Source organism: Fundulus heteroclitus, chromosome 11 (assembly GCF_011125445.2).
Source record: "Fundulus heteroclitus isolate FHET01 chromosome 11, MU-UCD_Fhet_4.1, whole genome shotgun sequence".
NCBI lineage: Eukaryota > Metazoa > Chordata > Actinopteri > Cyprinodontiformes > Fundulidae > Fundulus > Fundulus heteroclitus.
Genome location: NC_046371.1, coordinates 18,098,754 through 18,120,031, shown reverse-complemented (window position 1 = coordinate 18,120,031; position 21,278 = coordinate 18,098,754). Strand labels below are relative to the sequence as shown.

At 40.2% G+C, this 21,278-nt stretch overlaps 1 protein-coding gene across 15 annotated transcripts in view; it reads right to left on the bottom strand.

The window, feature by feature from the left end:
- The window catches only part of nbeaa (neurobeachin a), a 150,968-nt gene that overhangs the window by 79,626 nt on the left and 50,064 nt on the right, over positions 1-21,278 (bottom strand). For all 15 annotated transcript variants that reach the window (XM_021324598.2, XM_021324602.2, XM_021324601.2 and 12 more), the window contains exons 4-8: positions 17,016-17,111; positions 15,411-15,532; positions 8,661-8,787; positions 7,475-7,594; positions 6,557-6,703 (exon numbers count right to left, since the gene is read on the bottom strand). In XM_021324598.2, the coding sequence (XP_021180273.2) occupies positions 6,557-6,703; positions 7,475-7,594; positions 8,661-8,787; positions 15,411-15,532; positions 17,016-17,111 (612 nt within the window). The remainder of the gene's footprint in view (positions 1-6,556; positions 6,704-7,474; positions 7,595-8,660; positions 8,788-15,410; positions 15,533-17,015; positions 17,112-21,278) is intronic.

Genomic DNA, 21,278 nt, shown 5'->3' with positions numbered 1-21,278 from the left:
GCCGCCTTTTTATGCAGCTGACAGCTGCAGCTACGACACGGCAATGATATCAGCACACACACATGCCTATAAATGTTTGATCCATTCAGTTCAGTCTGCCGCTCACTGCAGAAAATAGGCCAAAAGCTGTAAATAGGCTTTCCAGCGTATGACTGAAATTTACTTGGAAATCATCTTGACTTTCTCAAAATAACTACTTGGGTAAAAGAATATACGGACTTACAACAGATGTCCCTGAGAATTTTATCTTGTCAATTCTGAGTTTTTCTGTAGATTTTCTGTCAATTTTGTCAAGATTAACCAGATACCTTATAAGCCAAATTTTGAAAGGACAAGCAAGAGGCTACCCTACCAACAGCTACACCCCCCACCCCCATACCCCTCACCGTCTTTCCTTTTCGGTAAGCTTGATCAGGAAGACGACCACAAAACAGGGTGTATGACAAAAGTGGCGTGGCAAAGAACGTGGAAACAGCAACGATACTGAAAAGAATGTTACAGCTTGTGTGCAAAAAGTAAATACAAATTTCTAGAGATGAGAGAATTACACATAAGACCGATGAAAGAGAGAGAGAGACAATATGACAATCAAGGTTTTCAAGGTTTTTTGTGTGTTCAGAATGATTAAAAAAAGAAAAGAATGATTGTCCAAAGGCGAATACACACTCCACAAGAAAAGAGACAGAAACCTTTTCTTTTATTCAAAGGTAGCAAGAACAAGAACAAAGTTCTTCCTGCACCAGAACATTTCATGCTTCACAAGAGCTCTAGTGCAGAACTCCTGGCAAGTCCTTATAGGTTCCTCGCACTGTAGCATTGGTCAGTGTAGGAACCACACCCACCTCAGATCTCTGACCAGTCACATAACAGTAGTTCGACACATCACAGCGGAAAAGTTCTGCCAAGATGATTTGTCAAGAACAAGCTGGAAGAACTCCCAAACTAGGCCTATAAGAACAGAATGGCCTGGTTTGGGAGTTCTTTGAGAGTCTTGGATAAAAAAAAAAAAAAAAAAAAACATTTACTGGGGCGACTGGCTTGATGGGTTGAGTAGTGGTCTTGTAATCGGAAGGTTGTGGGTTCGATTTGAGCTTCCCCTTGAAACATGTTGATGTGCCTGTGGGCAAGGCACTTAACCCCAACTTGCCTGATGAAATGCGTATTGTTGTATGACTGTGTGTGTGTCAGTGAGTGCGATTGGGTGAATGCGGCTATAGTGTAAAGCGTTTTGAGAGGTCAGCATGACTGGGGGTGGGAGCACCGGTGTTGTCTGGTTCTACAAATTTCAAAAGGACCCATTTGTTATCTGACCAGGACAGCTGCTTTCTTAATAAACACAACATACTTGTTACATGCTATCAAAAAGATTACTATTTAACTCTTTTTTTTCAATAATATATAAAGGTTTGTCTTTTCTGAACACAAATAGTTAATAGTTAATAGTTTCTGTAAAATGACCTCAAACAGCAACATTTCTTTTTTCAAATAATATTGGCTGAGCATTCCAGTTAGACCTAGAGACACCCTATATGTTTACAGGCCTGCTATTTAGAAAGTCATGGCTCTTAAACTAAAATGGCGCTATTCACTGTAAAAATCCAACTAAACATCTTTATTAAATATTTATTCTTCAACATGTCTTGTTGGGGCATTTCAGGCATACTATATAGAGAAGGTGGGTGCTTGTATGGGTGCCAGGGCAGTTTTCCTCTACAAAAACAACACCCCAAGACAGAATCCTAATTCTGTGATGAAAGACTGCAGCCATCATCAAAGTAGGTATTATTTGTGTGTCGGTAAGTGGGTGTGTGAGTGTATCTGGAGAAATAGGTGTGCCTGTCTTGAGTAGGTGTATGTGAGCGAGTTTGTCACCTGGACGTACAAAAGTCAAAGGATCTGTGCTCGGCTCTGAAAGGCGGCAGCAGGAAGACAGACACATGACATCATCCCAAGACTGAGGTAGGTAATCAGTGCAGCAAGGAGCAGCAGCCCCCAGGTAAAAGAGGAAAAGGGTAAAAAGTTGGACCCCGAGCCCCCCGCCCAAGCCACAACCCGCCATCTCCCGCTGCTCAAGGCAAGCCCGAGGGACCAGGTCCCCCTGGCGGCCCAGATCCTGCAGGAAGACCACCCAGCACCAAGACCCCCCCTAGAGCACACAATATTCAGGGCAGGTACCAGCCCCCCATGACAACCAGAACTCTGAAGGACAAAGATAGGGAGGGCACACTACCATCCCACCAGGTGACCTAACCCCTGCGAGATCAAGACGGAGGGTTATGAATGTAATTAATGCCGGGTTTGTGGCTGGGGATGTGCGAGACTCCGCTGCTTCCTGAGGGCAAAGTCCCCCTACCCCCCACCAAACCCAAATGCCCTAAGCATCTTTAATAAAAATAAAATTGAGGTGCAGGGTAAGTGCTACCTCAATCCCTGCAAGGTCCACCATTTAATACCTCAGGACACTACTGCCGTGGTTTTGCATGTTAGGAGGGAGGAGATTGGTGCCAAAGTGGCGACAAGAATCCTCCTGGGGGCAAGCTCCCATACTGACCCGTTCCGAGAATGCTGACCGAGGCCAGGGAGGTGGGGGGGGGAGGGTTGGGGGGTTCTAAGAGAGACCGCTTCCCTGGGTTGGGAGAATCTGGAAGTAGAGCAAACCAAGCCCAATGCCAGCAGCCCAGGTCAGAGAGATCCACACCAGCAGTCAGCTAAACATCTAAACTCACACAATCAAAAACAAAAAACAAGTTTATAGCTAGACGTGAAGGCTCCAGTAATGCTGTTGTGGCCAGATAGCTGATGCTGCTAAAGCGAGGACATCTGGACCTCTGATGAAGACAGCAGCCAGCAGCACTTTCAACAACAAACGATTGATTGCGAAGAAACCAAACAAACCCACACACAATTTAAAAAAAAAAAAAAAACACACAAAAAAAAACAACCAGAGGAATATTGAGCAGCTCAGGAGCTTTCCTTCAGCTATAGCCCACACAGGAAAACAAGATGTTATGCTCCATTTTCTGGTGTCATTAGTGGAGTGTGGAGGCGCTGAACTGCACACGCAGACATTCAGTGCAACATAGCGCGTCGGCCATCACAAGCCGCCACAAAGGTAAAGACCATGGGCCTCCTCGCTGAGCTGCGGGCTTGTTTAGCCAAGCAGGCTGTATGTCAGCCTGCTCATTACCGAACGGCCGAGGCCAAGAGGGTACAAACAGCATAGCTCTGCAAGGGTTACACACTGTACTTTGAAATTCTCGTTCTGCTAAAAACGGACTGACCAATTCCCAAAGAACACCTTGTCATAAACATGCATCGTTTGCATGGCGACAAGAAGTGGCCTAAATTCACATTACAGGAAGAAACTGGGAGACACAAACTGAGTCTCAATGGCATCATCCTTTAACCAGCTGGGGGAAAAAAACCCACGCACTCACCACTATAGTACCAGCACAGAGGCGCCGCGTCTTTGAAACAACCGAGCCGTTTAATGGTCTCTTCTGGGCATCAGAGAAGGCCATTCTGCACCATGCAGAGAGGCAATCATCTGACTGATAAGCCTCGGGAAGCTGCAGGCTGTGACCAAGTGCAAAAATCAGAATTCATGGCGTAAAAAAAAAATAATAATGAAAAAATAACTGAGGATGAGCATGTATTCGTTAGGAGGAGAATATGAGAGGTCTAGTCTATAAAACACCCTTAACCATACTGTGTTAGAACAGACAGTGAAGATGAGCGTGAAACTCTGATATAACAGAAAGCTTCTACAGTATGTGAGGCCAAGTTTACATCTTCTTACACTCTGCGTGTCACCTGAATCTGCGAAGTGGCATAGGATCATTTCAGTCAGATAGATGATAAAAAATAAATAAATACTTCAGCAAAACGTTTCAGCAAACTTCCATAAAAGAATTCAAAAGCTAAATAAAAAAGCCAAAGTAGAGTTAAAGGTTAAGGCATAGTTGAAAAAAACATGAACGCAGATGACGAAGCAAAATCTGACCCAAATAAATCAAGGAGTTCCCCGGATTAACTTCGTTTTTAATCTGATACACAATATATTTAGGTACAACAAATATACATCCCAAGCAATACTTTTCCCTCATATTCCTTTTTGGATCCGAACAACTGTAAGCTCACATTTCTGGGCTTGTAGTCATCAGGGCGGGCCAAGGAGAGCCCTCCCCGTAAGCACATGTCAAACGGACTGAGTCTGCATGTTTTAGCATGACCTGACGGTCCCCTCTGCTTTGACACTCCCTCACCAGCGTGCGTTCAACATCCAATCGAACCCAGTTAACTCTGTGCAGCTGCTTGTTGTGAAACAACTTCGACCTAACGGTCCTGCCGTGGGAGCTCAGTTACCATGTCAACACCACAAACTGTAATTGGAGAACACAGTATATGGATGTTAAGGTCGTGCACGTTAGTACATTATGAAACCAACGGCAATCCAGTGGGCACCCTCTGATTTTTTTCAGGGGGGTTTCACAATCTCTGGACTAGCAGAGGTTTTGTTTCCACCTAAGTGTCCATTGATATCCTAGAGTACAACTTTACACTAGCAGCCAGCTTATGTCTCTCTCAATCTTATGCCTATTAATCTATCTTTTTGTCTCTCTCTAGCCTGTATTTTTTTATACGTCGTTATATTTTGAAAGACACCTGCCTTTCTTCTTTCCTACTTCTTAACTAAGTGAATATCAGATATTTTTGCCAAAGCAGGTAAAAATATGTTGCAACTTTGCACACTCTGTCTCCTGGCGGGAGAGTGTGCATTTACATGCGTTTGAACGTATGCGACTCCGACAGGGAAAGATGAACGTACAGGAGCAACGGTGTGGAAAATGGGTCAGCATTTGATGCTACTTAGAAATGCTAATAATATAAATGTAATTAAATGTCAACACTTACATGCATTTAATAATTTACTACATGCCATGATATTCTGGGGGGTGGGGGTGGACATAACCCCTAGATAATGGTAATAGAAAGGCTGCAACCCTTAGTGATTAATTTAATTTTATGCCTATCTAGTGATCCTTATGCTAACATTTTGCACTATTATTAACATATAAGCTATGCTAGTATAGTAATATAACTACATACCAAAACCTTGTGGTTGCTCATACTTGCATATTTAATCTGAAACATGTTAACTCTATGTGCCTTTACCATAAGGGTGGAAACAAGCGCCTTTCATAGAAATACTGTTTATCTATCAGCCAAAAAGGGAAATAATATTCACTGAGGGCAGAATAACGACCCCTGTATCCTGTTAACTATTGAGGGTTACTAATAGAAACCTGTTATTTTGATGCTTTATTTAGTCCTTTGTTGTGTTATTGTAAGTGAAGAAATATCTTAAAAAGACTTTTTTGATCTAGTTGCGCTGAGGATCTGCTGTAATTCCAGCAGCTTGTTGCACATCAGCAGCTTCATACTGATGAAGTCTCATGGTGCTGAAATCTTGACAGCTCTGGACACCTTTATGAAAAAGCTTCAAGCAGCATGAGGCAAGTCTGCCAAAGCAAGGAGAAGACAGCTGGCGAGGTGCTCTGGTCTGTCATCTTTCACTGATTCAGCCAGGCCAAAAAGGTTTAGAATTTGATTTTTAGAGCTTATGGAGCTCTGCATCTGACTGTGTCAACTCGCTTATGTTATATATACCTAAAAAAGATATACCCTCAGTAAGGTGTTTTTTTTTTGTTTTTTGTTTTTTAGCTGACAAAAAAATTTAGTGCAGTCTGTTTCCGATTATAGAGGCATGCACGTTCACATCAATGGTAGTACGATGCCATTTAATGACATTTTAGGGTTTTTGTAGTCTTATTTGCTTTATTGTGGGAATTGCTTGGATGGCCAGAGCTGGGTAGGTTAGGGTTGGGGTAGGGTCCTCCACCGTTTTCTATACAGTGTAATGACTTAAAATTATTTTGTGAGCTCTTTAAATCCCTCACCAGAGTAATAAACGTCTACAATAGAAATTCTCCTTAAAAATGCACAGTAATGACGCTCAAATTATGTCCACTGTCATGCTCCTACAAGTAATCTTTGCTATTTTAAGAGGATAAAAATAATTTCCTCATTTGTTCCTCACCAGAAATTACATTTTTATTACACCTTTCAAATTGTTCACAAATGTGTAAATTAATGGGAATAAGTTAACATTAAAGTGAGACAATTTTTTTGCAAATCAAGTTAATGCTTCCAGAAGTGGACACAATCTAATTTAGGGCGCTTTAAGCAAATAAATTCCCATGTTATAATATCAGACTATTTAATTTGTCAGGGTATGTTATTGTCACGATACCAGCGACAGACTTGCGATCTGTACGATGCCCAAGCATCCCTGAAAAACGAGTTTTTTGACAACACCCTGAATATTAATACTACTTTTAATTTCAGTGAACAAATAAATAAATTATTTGAAATATTTAGATTAAAAAACGACATCCATATAATAACAAAAACTGCCAATTATTCCTCATATTTATTCATTATAAACCTTTGATGAAAAAGGGAAGCAAATGTGTGATCTGTCGCATGAATGTACCTTGTATCCTGGACCGAGCTGATGAATGGCAAAGATCTGAGCCGGGTTGAGAGCTTCACTGAAAACATAAATGGCTCCAAGCTGACCGCAGAAGACTCTGTTCGCATCTGCCGTCTCTGATGAACCCAGAAAACACTTGTCATAGCTCTGCAAAATATGAGAAGAAATAATTCACTCATGATGCATTTAATAACAAAAAGCTACAGTGTAAGTTTTTTTTTCATTTTTTGCCATCTGTGGACGAAGGAAAACAGGAGAACTTGTGATGTTTGTTTTTAATTCCATCTCCTCAGACTTCACTATCACTTCACTGGATCCTTCAGTCCACTCGCCTCTCACATCCCTTTAATACCCCTTATCAAAATGAGATCTGTCTTGCTCGGCTGTTTAAAAATGATGACACACGTTTTATCTCCAGTCTTCAAGAGAAAACAAACTCTGATAGGATCGGTGCATTTTGAGACCTGTTCTTTCACCTCTCTGGAGTTTTTTTTTTTTTTTTGATTAGCTGCACAAGCTAAAACATTTTGCCTCAAGGCCAGGAAATGTGGGTTCTCCTGCCCTTCGGTTACTACAGCAAAAGTTGAGGAAGGAAGTGCCAACGTGAGGTCAGACTACCTGTCCCCAGCTAAATGGAAAAGTTGGAAGCTGGAGTTTGGGCGAGTTGTGCTGGAAAAGTGCCCAAGGGCATCTCTGCTACAGCTGGCAAACGCAGAGGGCACACCTCAAATGTTTGCCAAGATCGCAACATGAGGGGAAGCTTGAAGTAAAGCCAAAGCAATGCTCGACGTCGGAGCATAATCAGAGGCGCTAGTTTGGAAGTTAAAGATGATTTATGGATAACTACTTCTTTATAAGCCATTCAACGATATATGATAAGTGGTTTGATATTAAGCACATTGTCAACAGTGTCCTTACATCATTGGTGTTGACATGCCATGCCATGTCGCCGTAGGAGACCAGCTGACCGTTGACGTAGCACCGGATCTCTGAGTTTCTCCAGCGGTTATAGATGTGGACGATGCTGATCATGTACCACTAAAAACAAAACAAAAACACAAACATGAAAAAAAAAAAACAGTGCATTTGCTTTGCACGTGTGTTGTGCTGTTACGTTTGATGACACCATGTGATCACAATTTAGGAGGTGTTGCTTCACCTTGTTTGTTCCGGCAAATTTTGCACATCATGCTGATTCCTTTCAAGCGCTTCGTTCAAACCCTTTCTAAACATGTTTGTGTCTACATTCCTGACTTTCCCAGTTTAAAATAAAAAAAACAAAAAACAGAAAAACCGGACACTCGCTCACATTGGTCAGGGTTTTACGAATGGATGGACCTCAGACGACAAAATGGTGAATAAGTCTGGAAACAGAAATATTTTCCATATCAATGTACTTTCACATATTTCCCCAGACCAGGAAAGCATCTAAGTGAAATATCTGAGTTTTCCAGGATGTATAAAAATCCGGTTAGTAATTGCTCTATGTTTGCTTCAAGCAGCTTTCTGTCTGCTTCCCTAATTCTGTCTTTCCAGCAGTAAGAATACTCTCTGCAACCTCCTCATACTGAAGCTGTCTATGAGTGCGACCTGATATAAAACGATTACAATTTGTTCAATTCTTTCAGCAAAAATGGCCTAAAAATTCTGCCAGGTCCACCGATAATGAGGGAGCAAATCGTCCATCCAAGCATTCACTCCCGCCAGCAGCACCCACTCGAACGCGGACATTAACCCGTACACCGACCAGACAAACGAGGGTGACACACAAATTGATCAAAATGGAACCAGTGGGAACTTTGTTAGGCTGCGCCGGGAATCGACTGGGTCAGCAAATCCTGCAGAAGGCCATCTCATCAGCCGAATGTGTGTTTGTTGACGTGCACACGCAAGGACTAGTGTGGGTGTTTGTGTTTTAGGACAGCAGCAAACTGCTGACGGTGCTGAAGAGGGGGGCCTTAATTGACAGACCTTATCAAGGCTCATCAACATTCGCAGCGAGTGCACAGAGAGATGTAAGGAGAGCGCAGCAGAACACTCCTGCTACTCTCTCGTCAAACAAGTGGCACGTTTTTTTTTTTTGCCAGAGTGCATGCGGTCTTACCTTACGTGGCTGGAAATCGTATTTTACACAGTGCTGGAAGCCTTTTCCTTTGGACTTCAGGGATGTCACGATGAGGCAGTTTCCCACAAAGTGAGCAGAGTAACCGATTCCTTTACTCGTGCGAAAGCTGGCAGAATAAGAGAGATTTGTTTTTAGAAGATTAAAAAAAATCCTTTTATTGTCCTGCAATGGAGAAATTCAGCGTGACAGTGGCAAAAAAAAAGAAAAAAAAAAAGAACAACACAGACAGGTTTACACACTAAATCAGAAATAAAAAAAAGCTACGGTGATCCAATCTAAAGTTAGTTCTAAAGCAATAGAGAATTAAATTATCGGGGGATGGGGGGGGGAAGTAAAACTAAAACCAGAGTAAGTATTGCACAATTATCATTAATATTGCATATTCAGGTAAAGAAAATTAAATATCCAAGTTAAACAAAGGAAAAAACAGCAGCTGATTTATACAATGATGTGAGAAAATATGCAACATCCAACATCTCGATTTAGCTAATGTGTGTGCAAGTGTATTTAGCATCTGAGACACTAATGATAATCAGATAAGAGACTTTGAATAAATGTATAAAAGTTTTAAGATCAACAAATAATAGAAACTTTGAAATGTCTTGAGCTTCAAGAGTTTTCTAACAAAAAACTAATCAAAGAAAATACAATAAAAATGTGTAGATTTCTATATCTATTATATTGTATTATTGTATTATATACAATGCTATGATCTTTAGATCAAGCTCATTAATAATTAACCAATTAACTATTTACCAACCAGAGAAATTTCAAACAGCGGTTTCCAAATAATGAAAATAAAATAAAGTCATACAAATTAATTAATAAATTAACTGTGATCAAACACAGTGTTTGGTTCAATACTAGTTACACCCAGAGGATAGAACCTGTCGGACAACATGAAGTGGGCTAAAACCTCTAAAAAAACAACACAGGACCAGAGCAGGGTTGTGTTCTCAGCCCTGCTCTCTTCACATATGACTGCTCTGCTACATGGTTGTAAGGTGTGCGGATGATGATGATGATGAACAACCTGATCCTGAACACCAGCAGGACCAAGGAGGTAATATTGGACTATAGGAGGTCCAAGAAGACCAAACACGCTCCTCTCTGCGCACCTGGGGAGGTGGTGGAGCGTGCTGAGAGCAGAAAGTTCCTGGGCATCCACATCTCCTCTGACCTCTCCTGGCCTGAGAGCAACTCACACCAGCGACGAAGGCCCAAAAACAGCTCTTCTTTCTCAGGAAGTAGAAGCGGACTGGAATCTCTTCTCACCTGCTCTCAAACTTCTATAGGCCCACGAATGAAAGCATCTTCGGTCTCAACATGACAATTTGATACCGGAGCTGCACAGCACATGATAGGAGGTACTTAACCCCGGTGGGGAGGAGAGCACAAGGGATTGCGGGATGCTCTCTGCCAGATGTGGACTCAGTTTACACCGAATAGGTCCATTAGAGGGCCAGACGCATTGCCACAAATCACAGGCATCCAATGTGCTGTCTGTACCACTTCCATCAGAAAAAACTGTACAGCAACATTAAATCCAGCACAAACAGACTCAGGGACAGCTTCTTCCCCAGAGCTGTGAAAGCAATCGCCCCCCTGTAGTCAACCACTCACATCCTATCCCTCTGCAAAACTCTCACACATGCATCCTCCCCCTCCAGCCAAACACTCCCACCTTCTGACACAAACACATCCACAGACACACACACGAAACACACACACACACACACACACACAGACACACACACACACACACACACCCCTACTGACAATCAGACAACCCATGTCTCTGTCTGGGTTTGCACTACCTGCCCATAATTTACATATAACGTTTACATGTAAACAAAAAAAAAATCTAAGGGTGTTTTATATTTTCTACAATTGTTTTACATTTTTGTCTGTGTTATTGTGTTTACTTTCAAAGCCAGGGGTCTCTGATGAATTTGGTTATGGTTTCATAATGACAACAAGGATTCTTGATTCTCAATTATTGCAATTTTCATTATACCCAAGACGGCAGTGTTCACATAAAAAAATCAACAACAAAAAAAAAACTAAAACACAATAATTCCAACAAGAAGTAATAAACCACACATAAAAATGTTCCAAAATCTCCCAGACTGATGAGTTTGGAGAGTCTCATATATTGCAGCTACAGGATGGGGGGTGTGGGAGCATACAGAGATCTTTTTGCCCAGCTCAGAACATCAATGTTTAGGAAGTCATGACACCACAGGTTGTGAACATACGGTTTACGGGATAAGGGTTGAGAAGTATGATGGTCACCGTCCAAGTATTGATTTATATATTAAATTACTCCACTGGATATGTCTGCTTATGGATAAAGATGTCCTGTTGACTAAATAAGGCAGAGTGAAGTGATGGGTGAGAGATTATGAATGACAGTGTAACAGTTCCAGACAGCTGGGTGAGGCATTTAAGGCAAGGCGAGTTTTATTTATAAAAAACTTTTCGGTGACAAGACGATTCAAAGTGCTGTTTAAGTAAATAATCTCTCCATAATCTGAGACTGGTTAAAAATGTGGCGGCAAGAAGACGTTTTCTGGCATTGACAGAAAAACAAGATACATTTCCAGTAAAAACTGGATCATATGACAATTGGATAAGAAATCTGCTTTACTGCAGCTGGTGCCACTGAAAGTTGAACAACCTGTTTAGTTTTAGGTGGCATTTGCTTTTTCACATAGAGCCAGTTTGATTTGAATACATTTTTTACCCAATACTTCGATATTTTCAATAATTTTCTAATTTTTATTTGAAAACAGTTTTTTTTGTATTTATGCAGGTTATCTGTATCCAGTTTGGTTTTGATGATATGAAACATTTTTGTGTGACAAAAAACAAAACAGAAAAAAATTGTAAGAGGGAAAACCTTTTTTACCTATGTATATATAGTAAATAAATATTAACATTATTAAACTCCTCTTTTCAATTTGTAAGCAGTAGTGACAGAAACCTCATTTTCAAAACTTTATTTTTTTCTGAACAGGAGCACCGCAGGCTGCACGTTACAATTTCTTTAAGAACAATTACTAATCCCCTTTCCCTTCATTTGTCCCCCATACTATTAATCTTCCCACTCTTGTAACATCAATGTACAGCGCAGGTTCCCAGCTAAGACACAGTTCTCTCCTAAAATAGGCCCAGAAGGATCACACGCGCAGCAAAGCCAGAGAGCACATATAAATCCCTCTCAAGCAGATCCGTGGTATGCATTAGGAGCGCGTAAAAGTGCGTTATCGTGGCCGTCATGCGGCTGCATGGGCCGCTGTCAAACATGCTGCCTGAGAAGCAGCTGCATCTGGGGGAGGATGATAAGACCCGGGCCAGAACAGAGGAGGATGTCCTCCCTCTCTCTCGCACCGCGCTTACCATGACAACCTGACAAACGGTTACTAAGGAAACAGGATTACATCCTAACACTTTACATGATTAGAGCTCATCTCTGCGATGGTATCCTTCCTTCAGGAGATTACCTCCTGGTTCATTTTAAATTGTTGGTGGTAATGAGTCTTGGACTCTTTGGGTTTTGGGGGGGGGCATAGGTGAATGAGGACGCTGCTAGTTAGCATCACACGGAATGAAAACGTGGGTGGAAGACGTCCAGGAAAAAAAAAGAGTTCAATTAAATAAAAGGTCAAAAGTAATGAAGCTTTACACCGGCTACCAGCTTGCTCTTACAACACTAACAGTGAGGCGAGCAGAGTCCGTAGCCGCACAGCAAACAGAGCGAATCAACAAACCGTGAGCTCATAATGGAGTGTCTTGACATTTAAAGTTTTGTTCCCAATCAATAATCTATTTACCAATTACCTCCCTGTTTATGTCGCCCAGTTATCTCACTCAGGTGTTCGCCATTCAAAGATCTTCAGGAAAAGCACTCTTGTGGGGTTTTTCTTTAGCAAAAGATGCTTCAGTCACACAAACTGGTTGTGCTTCACATACACAATCTTCTGCTCGCCTTTTGCCCACTGGACCGCACGCTTCTACTGTGGAAACACCTCAGGTCTAACACGTCACGGGAAGAAATAAAGCCGACTTTCAGCTTATACGGAGCGACTGAGCACTAAAGGTTATGGTGGATTTCTAAATCTGGAAGGAGAGTTTCAGAAATCTTTAATTAATCTTGTATCTAAAATTCAGGGGGAGAAATCATGATTTCCAAAAATGACCACGTCATCACATCAATGATTTGTGTGGTTTGCTTGCCTCTGCATATCGTGGTACACTTGTATGCCAACTGCTAACGCACAACATGTTCAAAACAAAAAATAGCTTAAGCTGATGAACATACTTGATTAACATTATATTTCACCCGCTATCATATGTTACAATGTCATTATCCTTGTATCCATCTGAAATAACACTTATTTTTTGCTATTTTCTTGATATATATTGTGAAATCACTGACTACTTACATTATCATCATACAATTAATATGGGCACTAATGATAAAGTTAAAAACAAATATTATTGTGCTATTCTATTTTATTTCAAAACCTTTCCTTATTTAGTTGCACTGCATTTAGGAAATACTGCTGAGTCATCAAGTCTCAGAGCAGCATCCAATGTCGTTACATCTTTCTTTTATGTCTTGAATCTGCCATAATTCTCATGCATAATTCATTTTTATTTGAGCTAAACCAAATGCTCACCCATCACCTCTTCTCTCAGCACCATATTCAGGTGGAAGCTACAATATTTTACTGAGGTAGGGGACTTCCCTTTAAAGTGGTGATACTTTGTTGATTCTCAAGGACTCCTGATGTGTAAACTGACATGATCATGCAAATATATTAGGCAAACAGCAGGCAAAGACCAAAAATAAATAAAACATCTATCCCACAGGACAAAAAAACTTCAATTATTTGAAATATATTATTATTTTTTTTATAATATATTGCCGACATACTTAAAAATATATATTGCTTATAAAGTGCCTTGCAAAGGTTTTTTTCAACTCCTTAAACTTGATGTCATTGTTACAGTTATATGTTACTAGGATTTTATGATAAACACCAGCACAAAGTGAAAAGGATACAAGGTTTTCAGTAAAGAAAAAACAACAACTTTGTATCTTCTCCCTTCTGTTTCACAATTATGTGCAACTTTGTTTTGGTCCATCACAGAGAATGTGAAGAAAAGAGATCCAAGGAGTTAAGAAGTTACTCCAAGATGAAACACTTTGTAATGCATGCATCATTTTTGATTGAAGTGCTTCAGAAGCAAGCCCAGGAAACTTGATATTACCCCAAGAAGCAGTTAATCAGGACCAAAAAGTTTAAGAATGTTTGTATTAATTTTTTTTGGAAAAACATGATTTAGTCTAACACCTGCCACATTCTTTGAGTCTTTCCACTGTTATTTTTTTTGTAAAGTGCGTGGAGGCAACATTAGTTGTAAATTGGAGCTATATGAACAAATTGAATTGAAAAACTTTTCAGTTGTTTCAAATTGTTCCCAATTGTCTGAGAATTTCTCAGTATTTTACGGTCGTCCCCAAATCCCCTGCAGAAATGAAGCAAACTGCACACACAAAGGAGTGTTGGAGTGCTGCATGACAATAATAAATGTCCTTGGTACCGCGGCTATTGAACAATATAATTTTTGAAATAAACAAGACAGAAATGAAAGCTCTTTACTTTCAGTGATTTCTATTTTAGAACAAGAACGAGAGCCTGGGGCAGTTCTATTTACCAAAGCTTTACCAATCCATAGACGGCTCATTTAGACATCAAGAAAATTTAGCAATTTATAAAACCTTTTAAGCGCCTATAAAAAGATAGCAACAGGTCTCGGGTGTAGAAACGCTACAAACATTCTAAACTTAGTTCTTTGTGTTCTGTGCTTGATCCTTTTTCAACAATCCGTTTCAGATTATATTTAGTTTCTATAATGAGGAAAAACCGGTTGCACGTTCAAAACCAGGCTTCTTCCATCTTGACATGACATTACTGGTCAAAAGACTAAAGAACTGTGAAACAAACTCATCAGCGATACTCAGAAGTCAGAAGCTCCACTTGATGATCTCTAAAACACTAAAAATAATCACAGCAGCAGTTTTAAGCCATTCTTGTCTTGTTTTGTGTGTGTGTGTGTGTGTGTGTGTGTGTGTGTGTGTGTGTGTGTGTGTGTGTGTGTGTGTGTGTGTGCAGCTGAGACTAATGACTCTTTTTGGCATTACTTTCATCTTTTGTATAAGAACAAGAATAGACCGATTGTCTGCACATAATCATTCGTTCATCTGCGATGCTGGTGAGATTTATGGGAAATATCTAGGCTAAAATCTCTAAAACCGTTGCATCATTTTTTTTTTTTTTTGTTGAAGTGAAGAAATCAAACGCTTTCTGCTTTGTGCAGCACATGTCTTCCCCTCAGCTAACTATTTTTCTCACTCTGGACACAATGCAAGCCAATACAGCGTCTTCATTCAGCTTCTTCGTTGTTGATGGCTGGATCAATGGTAATAGCAGAGGGTAGCTTGGGCAAAAAGAGTCAACGCTTAAAGCTGATACAAATTAGAGAGTGTTATAAGTCCTAAGAAAGCCGTTATATATTCTGTGATGAGAAAAGGGACATCACAAAAAATCAAAGAGCTTATTGACGATCTTTGGTCTTTCATTGCGATCAAGCTGGGCAGAAGATTTTGAGTTTTAAAAACATTAATTTTCCGGTCCAGGTGCAGGGTGGTAAACTCACCAGTAGAGGTATGGTTTGTCTTTGTCCACATTGATGTTGTTGAGTGGATCCTGTCTGAACCAAGTGTTGATGGTAAATCCGTTTTGGTATGGCCACTTGGCAATTGGTGGCAGCGCTATGGCCTGGGGGAGGATGCACACAACAGAGCACTTTACATCCATGCATGAAACATCCAACGTGGTGTTAAGTAGATCTCAAAAGTGTACAGACGGCTGGTAAAAGGCCAGGTTTATGAGATGTGAAAAAAAAACATAATAAATCCTGTAAAAAATAGCTGAAAGACAAATTTCTAAGAGGAGAAAAGGCAAAAAAAAAAAATGAAAAAGAGCCCACAATCTGGTTCAAACAATTTGTCTCATCTGCATCCTTTATCCACAGAGAGGTTGCAAATGTATTAAAGGATCTCACAGCACAAAGGTATCAATCTAGAGAGGGGTAGAGGAACATTTCCATAGCATTAGACACACTTTCCTCTAAAGCAGTGGACGTCCATGAACATCTTTTATAGCGTTTGAATGTCAGCCAGTCCTTGTTTTCATTTAGCGTCAAAAGAGACGGTGCAAACGGGACTTTGTTTTTTAAGGCTGTACACAGCATAGTATATACAGTATATGGCCTAAACAAAGATGCAGAAACTAAGGCTTCGTTAGCCAATGTAATCATCCCCAAATTACCCGTCAACCACATCTAGACACTATTAAATGTCTTTTCGCAGACACTTTGTTCGCCTTTCACTTTGTAATGGCTCCTGGGGGGACGGAGCAGTGAAGGCAGCCTTGAAAAAAGTGAGAAAATTTGGGAAAACAGGGATTTTACGGAAATTTGACATTTCCCCCTGACTGACAATACGAAAAATAGAAACTATACAGAACGGCTGCCAAGAGGCCTGAGGCAAAACTAAAGAAGCTGGCAACAAATCCATGACTACGTTTGCCCCTCAAAACCAACACAGCACATGCCAAAAAGTAAACCATTCCCACAGCCTAACAGGACAGAGGCTGCATCATGCTGCGGGGTTTAGTTTCTAAAGGTTGAACAGGGGTCGTCTGTAGAAACTCTTTGGTTGCCTGCTAGAAAGGAGGGATTTCGTTCTTCGTCATTGCGGCGAGTTCAAGCATGCATCCAAGTCAACTAAAGAGTCTCCTAATGAGAGTAAAAAAAATAAAGAATAAAAATACATTTTGAAATGGTCCTGTCACAGTGGTGACTAGTTCCTGACAACCTTTGCAGGGTAGAGTGGCCAAACATTTTTAAAGATGTGGGATGCTGATAGACTGCTTTATTGCACATTTCCAAAACAAATCAGTTAGTTTTTTGTTAAATTGTAAAGCTGTAAAATACATTAAACATGGAGGAGTTTTTATATGAATAACCATGGTCTCGTTTTTTTTAGGCAAAAACCTGGCATTTTCTTCCCTGGGATGTGAACTCTCTTTAGATTCACCGTATGCATCAACATTGGACATCATCTTTTTTGGTGAGATAAAGCATCTGCAGCTCTTGTCTTTTCAGCTATTTAGAAGCAGAAAGAATACATTTGCAGAAGTGAGGGATGCGTGCGTGTGTGTGTGTGTGTGTGTGTGTGTGTGTGTGTGTGTCTCTCACCGCTGCGCTGCGTCCAGGGAAGTTGAAGAAGGTGTCAGGACCGTGCCTCTGAGGCATCTGGTTCAACACCGACAACAGCTTGATAGCATGCCTTGGCTGGGAGAGGAGACGAGAAAGCAAGGTTAGTGATTATTTCATGACAAATGCTGTCCATCAGAGAAGCAGTCCAGAGAGAGACAGCTTAAAAAAAAAAGAAAAGAAAAGAGAAATGACTGTGTGGCTTCACATCTCTACCACAACCACCCCGGATCAATAAGTCTTCAATCACCTCCTCCCTCCCCCGATAACAACCCCTCAATACCATGGTGCCCCTTAATCGATCGGTCCCCAGAGAGGGCCCCCGAGGGAGGAGGAATCGGAATGGACGGGGAAACAGGGGCAGAGTGGATGGGCTGACGATAGTTATTGGACAGCAGAGGTACTGTGAAAATGGCTGAAGGAACGGACCACTGATCAGTGACCAGAGGCGGCTGATTGTGCACGAGCTTCACCAATGGCTCGATTAATAAGTAAGGACAAGCAGCGTTGCACGCGAAAGCCCAGTGATTTAGAATCTAATTTTAAAAAAAAGTCATTTTAATAATTCAATTCAGAAAGTGATCACATAGATTCAGGCGTTATACGAATTCATTTAAACACGAGGTGGCCTATTTCATGTGGTTTATCACTGTTCATTTAGATGCTTTTTAGTGCTGAGCTAAAAAATAAAAACATTAACTAAAATCACCCTCAGGGATTAAAAAACAAAAACATTAGATAAACACAATGAATGGTATGTCCATATCTCCACTGTATAATATATATACTTTGCTTAGTCAAGACTCCTCGTGCAGTAATTACTGCGTCAGTGCAGCGTGGCATGGAGGTGATCAGCCTGTTGGGTTAACACATCAGTTCTCAATGAAAATGCAAAATATACCCAATGCATTTTTCCCTTCGGCCCACGTAAGACGCCTCTAACGCTGTCTGTGGTTTAGGAATGGCTTAACACGAGGAATGTGACCTTTGTAGCCATTTGCTGGACACGTCCATCCAAGTGTGTTGGTTCTTATAACACTGGCTGTAGCCGCAGTCCATTCCTAGTGAATCTCCCCCAACCTCTACAATCAGCTTTGATTCACAACGACCCTTTGAATGCCGCAGTCGTCCCTGTTGCTTCTCCACCATTTTCCACCGCACTTTTTCCTTCTACTCTGCAAACTAAGCGCCTCGTTAGCAGTGAATTTTGTGGCTTCTCCTGCTTCGAGGAGGGTGTCAACGGTTGTCTGCCGTGACAACAGTCGTGTCAGCTGTTACGAAACATTTCGGTGTCTAAAAAGCAATTTTAAATTGGTATAAATCAATAGTTCAATTTTCTAAAACTACAACTTTGGCTTAAAACTATTAAAAACCCAAGTATTTCAAATAGAAAGAAAACGCTCTAAATACACCACTATGTGAAATGGATATATATGTGTTTCATGTTTAAGTTAGAATATATGAAATAAATGAACTATTCTATGATACAATATTTTATTGATGTGCACCCTAACTGCACAGATGGTACATTGTTGAGAAAAAGGATTTTAAGCCTCCATGAAATGAAACAGGATATTTCAATGTTTGTGAAAGACCCCTCTTTGGCCATATTTGACCCAACAGGGACAATAGTTAATCTTGTACCTTGGCCTACTTGTATTTTGGAGCTTGCAGATTCCTGGAAATCGACTTAACATGTTCGGAATTGTGCCTGATCAGGGGTGGACCAATCAAAGTGGACAAGAGTGTTTTTGAAAGGAGGTGGAGGGGCTTAAAGATCCCGGATTGCTTCAGCTTTTTACGGGGAAATCTGTAAATATGCAGAGACCCGAAAGCCCTGCGCTGGCTGTTTTCACACGGACTTTCACCTCTTAAAACCATCTCTGCACAGCTCAGTTTTAACACATCCCTTCTAAAAGGGCGAAACCGTGAGACAGCACGCTGAGCTAATCAGTAAACTACAGGCAGCCGTTTGGATTACAACAACAGGATGCCAAGCTGATCTTAAACTAATCACTTTTAGTTCCCAGCTCCAGGAGTAATCTCATTAACGGGCACCAGTACAATAGCTCTAGAAGAAAGCAATCATATTATATATATATATATATATATAGGAGGCATAAAGATGCAAGGTGGAGTAAACACACAAAAAAATACAGAATTTTATTATTTTGCCAAGCATGCTAAATACTAGACTGAGGTAAATATTTGGTCTCTTTGTCTGAAAAGTAAAGGTTTGGTTTGCAGACTTTAAACGGAGAAAGTTCTGTGGAAGAGATGTGGTTGTTAAACAACCTGTCAGAAGGAAAGGGGGGTGGGGGGGGGGGGGCGTTCCCTTGAGCAAAACCATTTAATCCAGAGGAGCTGTTCTGTGTTTCGAAACAGTGAATAGTAGTTACATGTAAAGAGAGTCTGAGTATATTGAACTGCACTGGCTGTTTCACCTTCACACCTGATTGGGCTGTCACTGCTATTTTCATCAAGCTTCTAATGCTCTAATGGCAATAACACAGCCACTCCTCTGCTGCATTAATGAGGTCAATAACAAGAGAGAGGAGAAAAAAAAAGCATTGCTGCAAAAAATTAAAAAATTAAAAAATAAATAAACAAACAAAAAAATAACTGAATCACCTAAACAGAAACACAAATTGCCCTTGTATCTACGTCCAGTAACAAATCAATGCAAACAGATACACAAACCACATGCAGACGCAAACACATCCTCTCTTATTCAAGTCTATTAGCACAACAATCCCATTAAGTAACAGCCAGACTAATGACACCACAAACTCCTATAATTAATCTCGTTTGGAATAAATCTAGCTTGGACGACTATTGTAGATGGATTCAAGGGTACTAGAATCTAATATTCAAGCACTAAAGAAAGGATGAAAACAAAAAAGAAAGAAATAAAAAAGGAGAGAAGTTGAAGGAAAAAAAATCATATAGACAGAGGTGTTGAAAATTTGTCGTTGACTATAGTTAATACCTTTGGCTTCTGTCTTGCAGACTGCAATTAATTTAAACACCTATTGCTTCTTTTTGGCTGGCCGGCTTCCAAAAACAGGATTCAGTTGTCACTAGACTGTAGTCACAACCATTTTGGAAATAAAATCAGGTGTTTTTTTCCAATAAATGAGTCGACCAGTTTTAAGTCAGTAAAGTCAGGCCCGCTTCCATGTCTATTCTAAAGCAATTTTATACAATATACCAACAATAAACGTATTAAAGCCTTCATTATGAACAGTGTCTTGTAAAAGACTAAGTGTCTGAAATTCCCTCAGTTTACCTGCAGATTTCATGGTGAATGGTTTCTTTTATTTCAGCCTCATAGACAGAAAGGGTTGCCCTTTATCATTTCTGAGCATTTCTTTTATGAGTTAGGCATGAAAATTCATCCTAAGTCTGTCTCAGTAAAATTATGACACTGAAAAAAAAGGCAAAAATAGGGGCACTTTAAAAGGAAGATTCAATTAAGTCTAGACGTTTCTCAACGCTTGAGAGGATTTTCAGCGTCTGAGGTCGGCACTAACTAAATCCCAGAAAACACACAACGCTGACAGCTCCTTTTGGACTCCCCAGATTTAAAAACGTGTTATCTAACAAGCAGTTCAGCTCTGACTTTGCTATAAAAAAAATTCTCATCAATTAGTGCACAAAATTACAAAAAGGACACAGAAACGGACTAATTTTATGTTCAACTATTGCACTTTCAACGTGACTTTATATTTTTTCTCAATACTTTTGTCACTGTAACCGACTTAGTCTTGATTAATGATCTTGAATTAAATATGTTCGAATGAGTTCTCTTGTTAATTTTTTAGACTTATTTATATACTATCGTTACTTTATTATTGGTCATGTTAGGTTAACAATTTATATATTTGTCTTTCCATGATTTCAGAAACTACAGTATGCTTCTTAGATTTTTTTTAGATTCATCTCTTTCCTCATTATTGTTATCACAAGTGCCTTTCCGGAGTTTTTCAAACCAATGGGACTTCTCTAAATTACACATTTCTCTATATTTCTGCTTTATAGAACAGAGAAAATAGGCAGTTTTAACTTGCAACTTTGTGTGTGGCAGTGTGATCTATCAGATTTAATTGTGTATGGTGTCACAATAGTAGTATGTTTTAAGGCTTAGTGAGTGCAACTGTTTTCAAAATTCACATTAGGTTCGCAGTTAAGGTTGCTTAACTGTTCTCAAAAGTCCCACATCATTCTGAAAGAGAAATTAAAGTG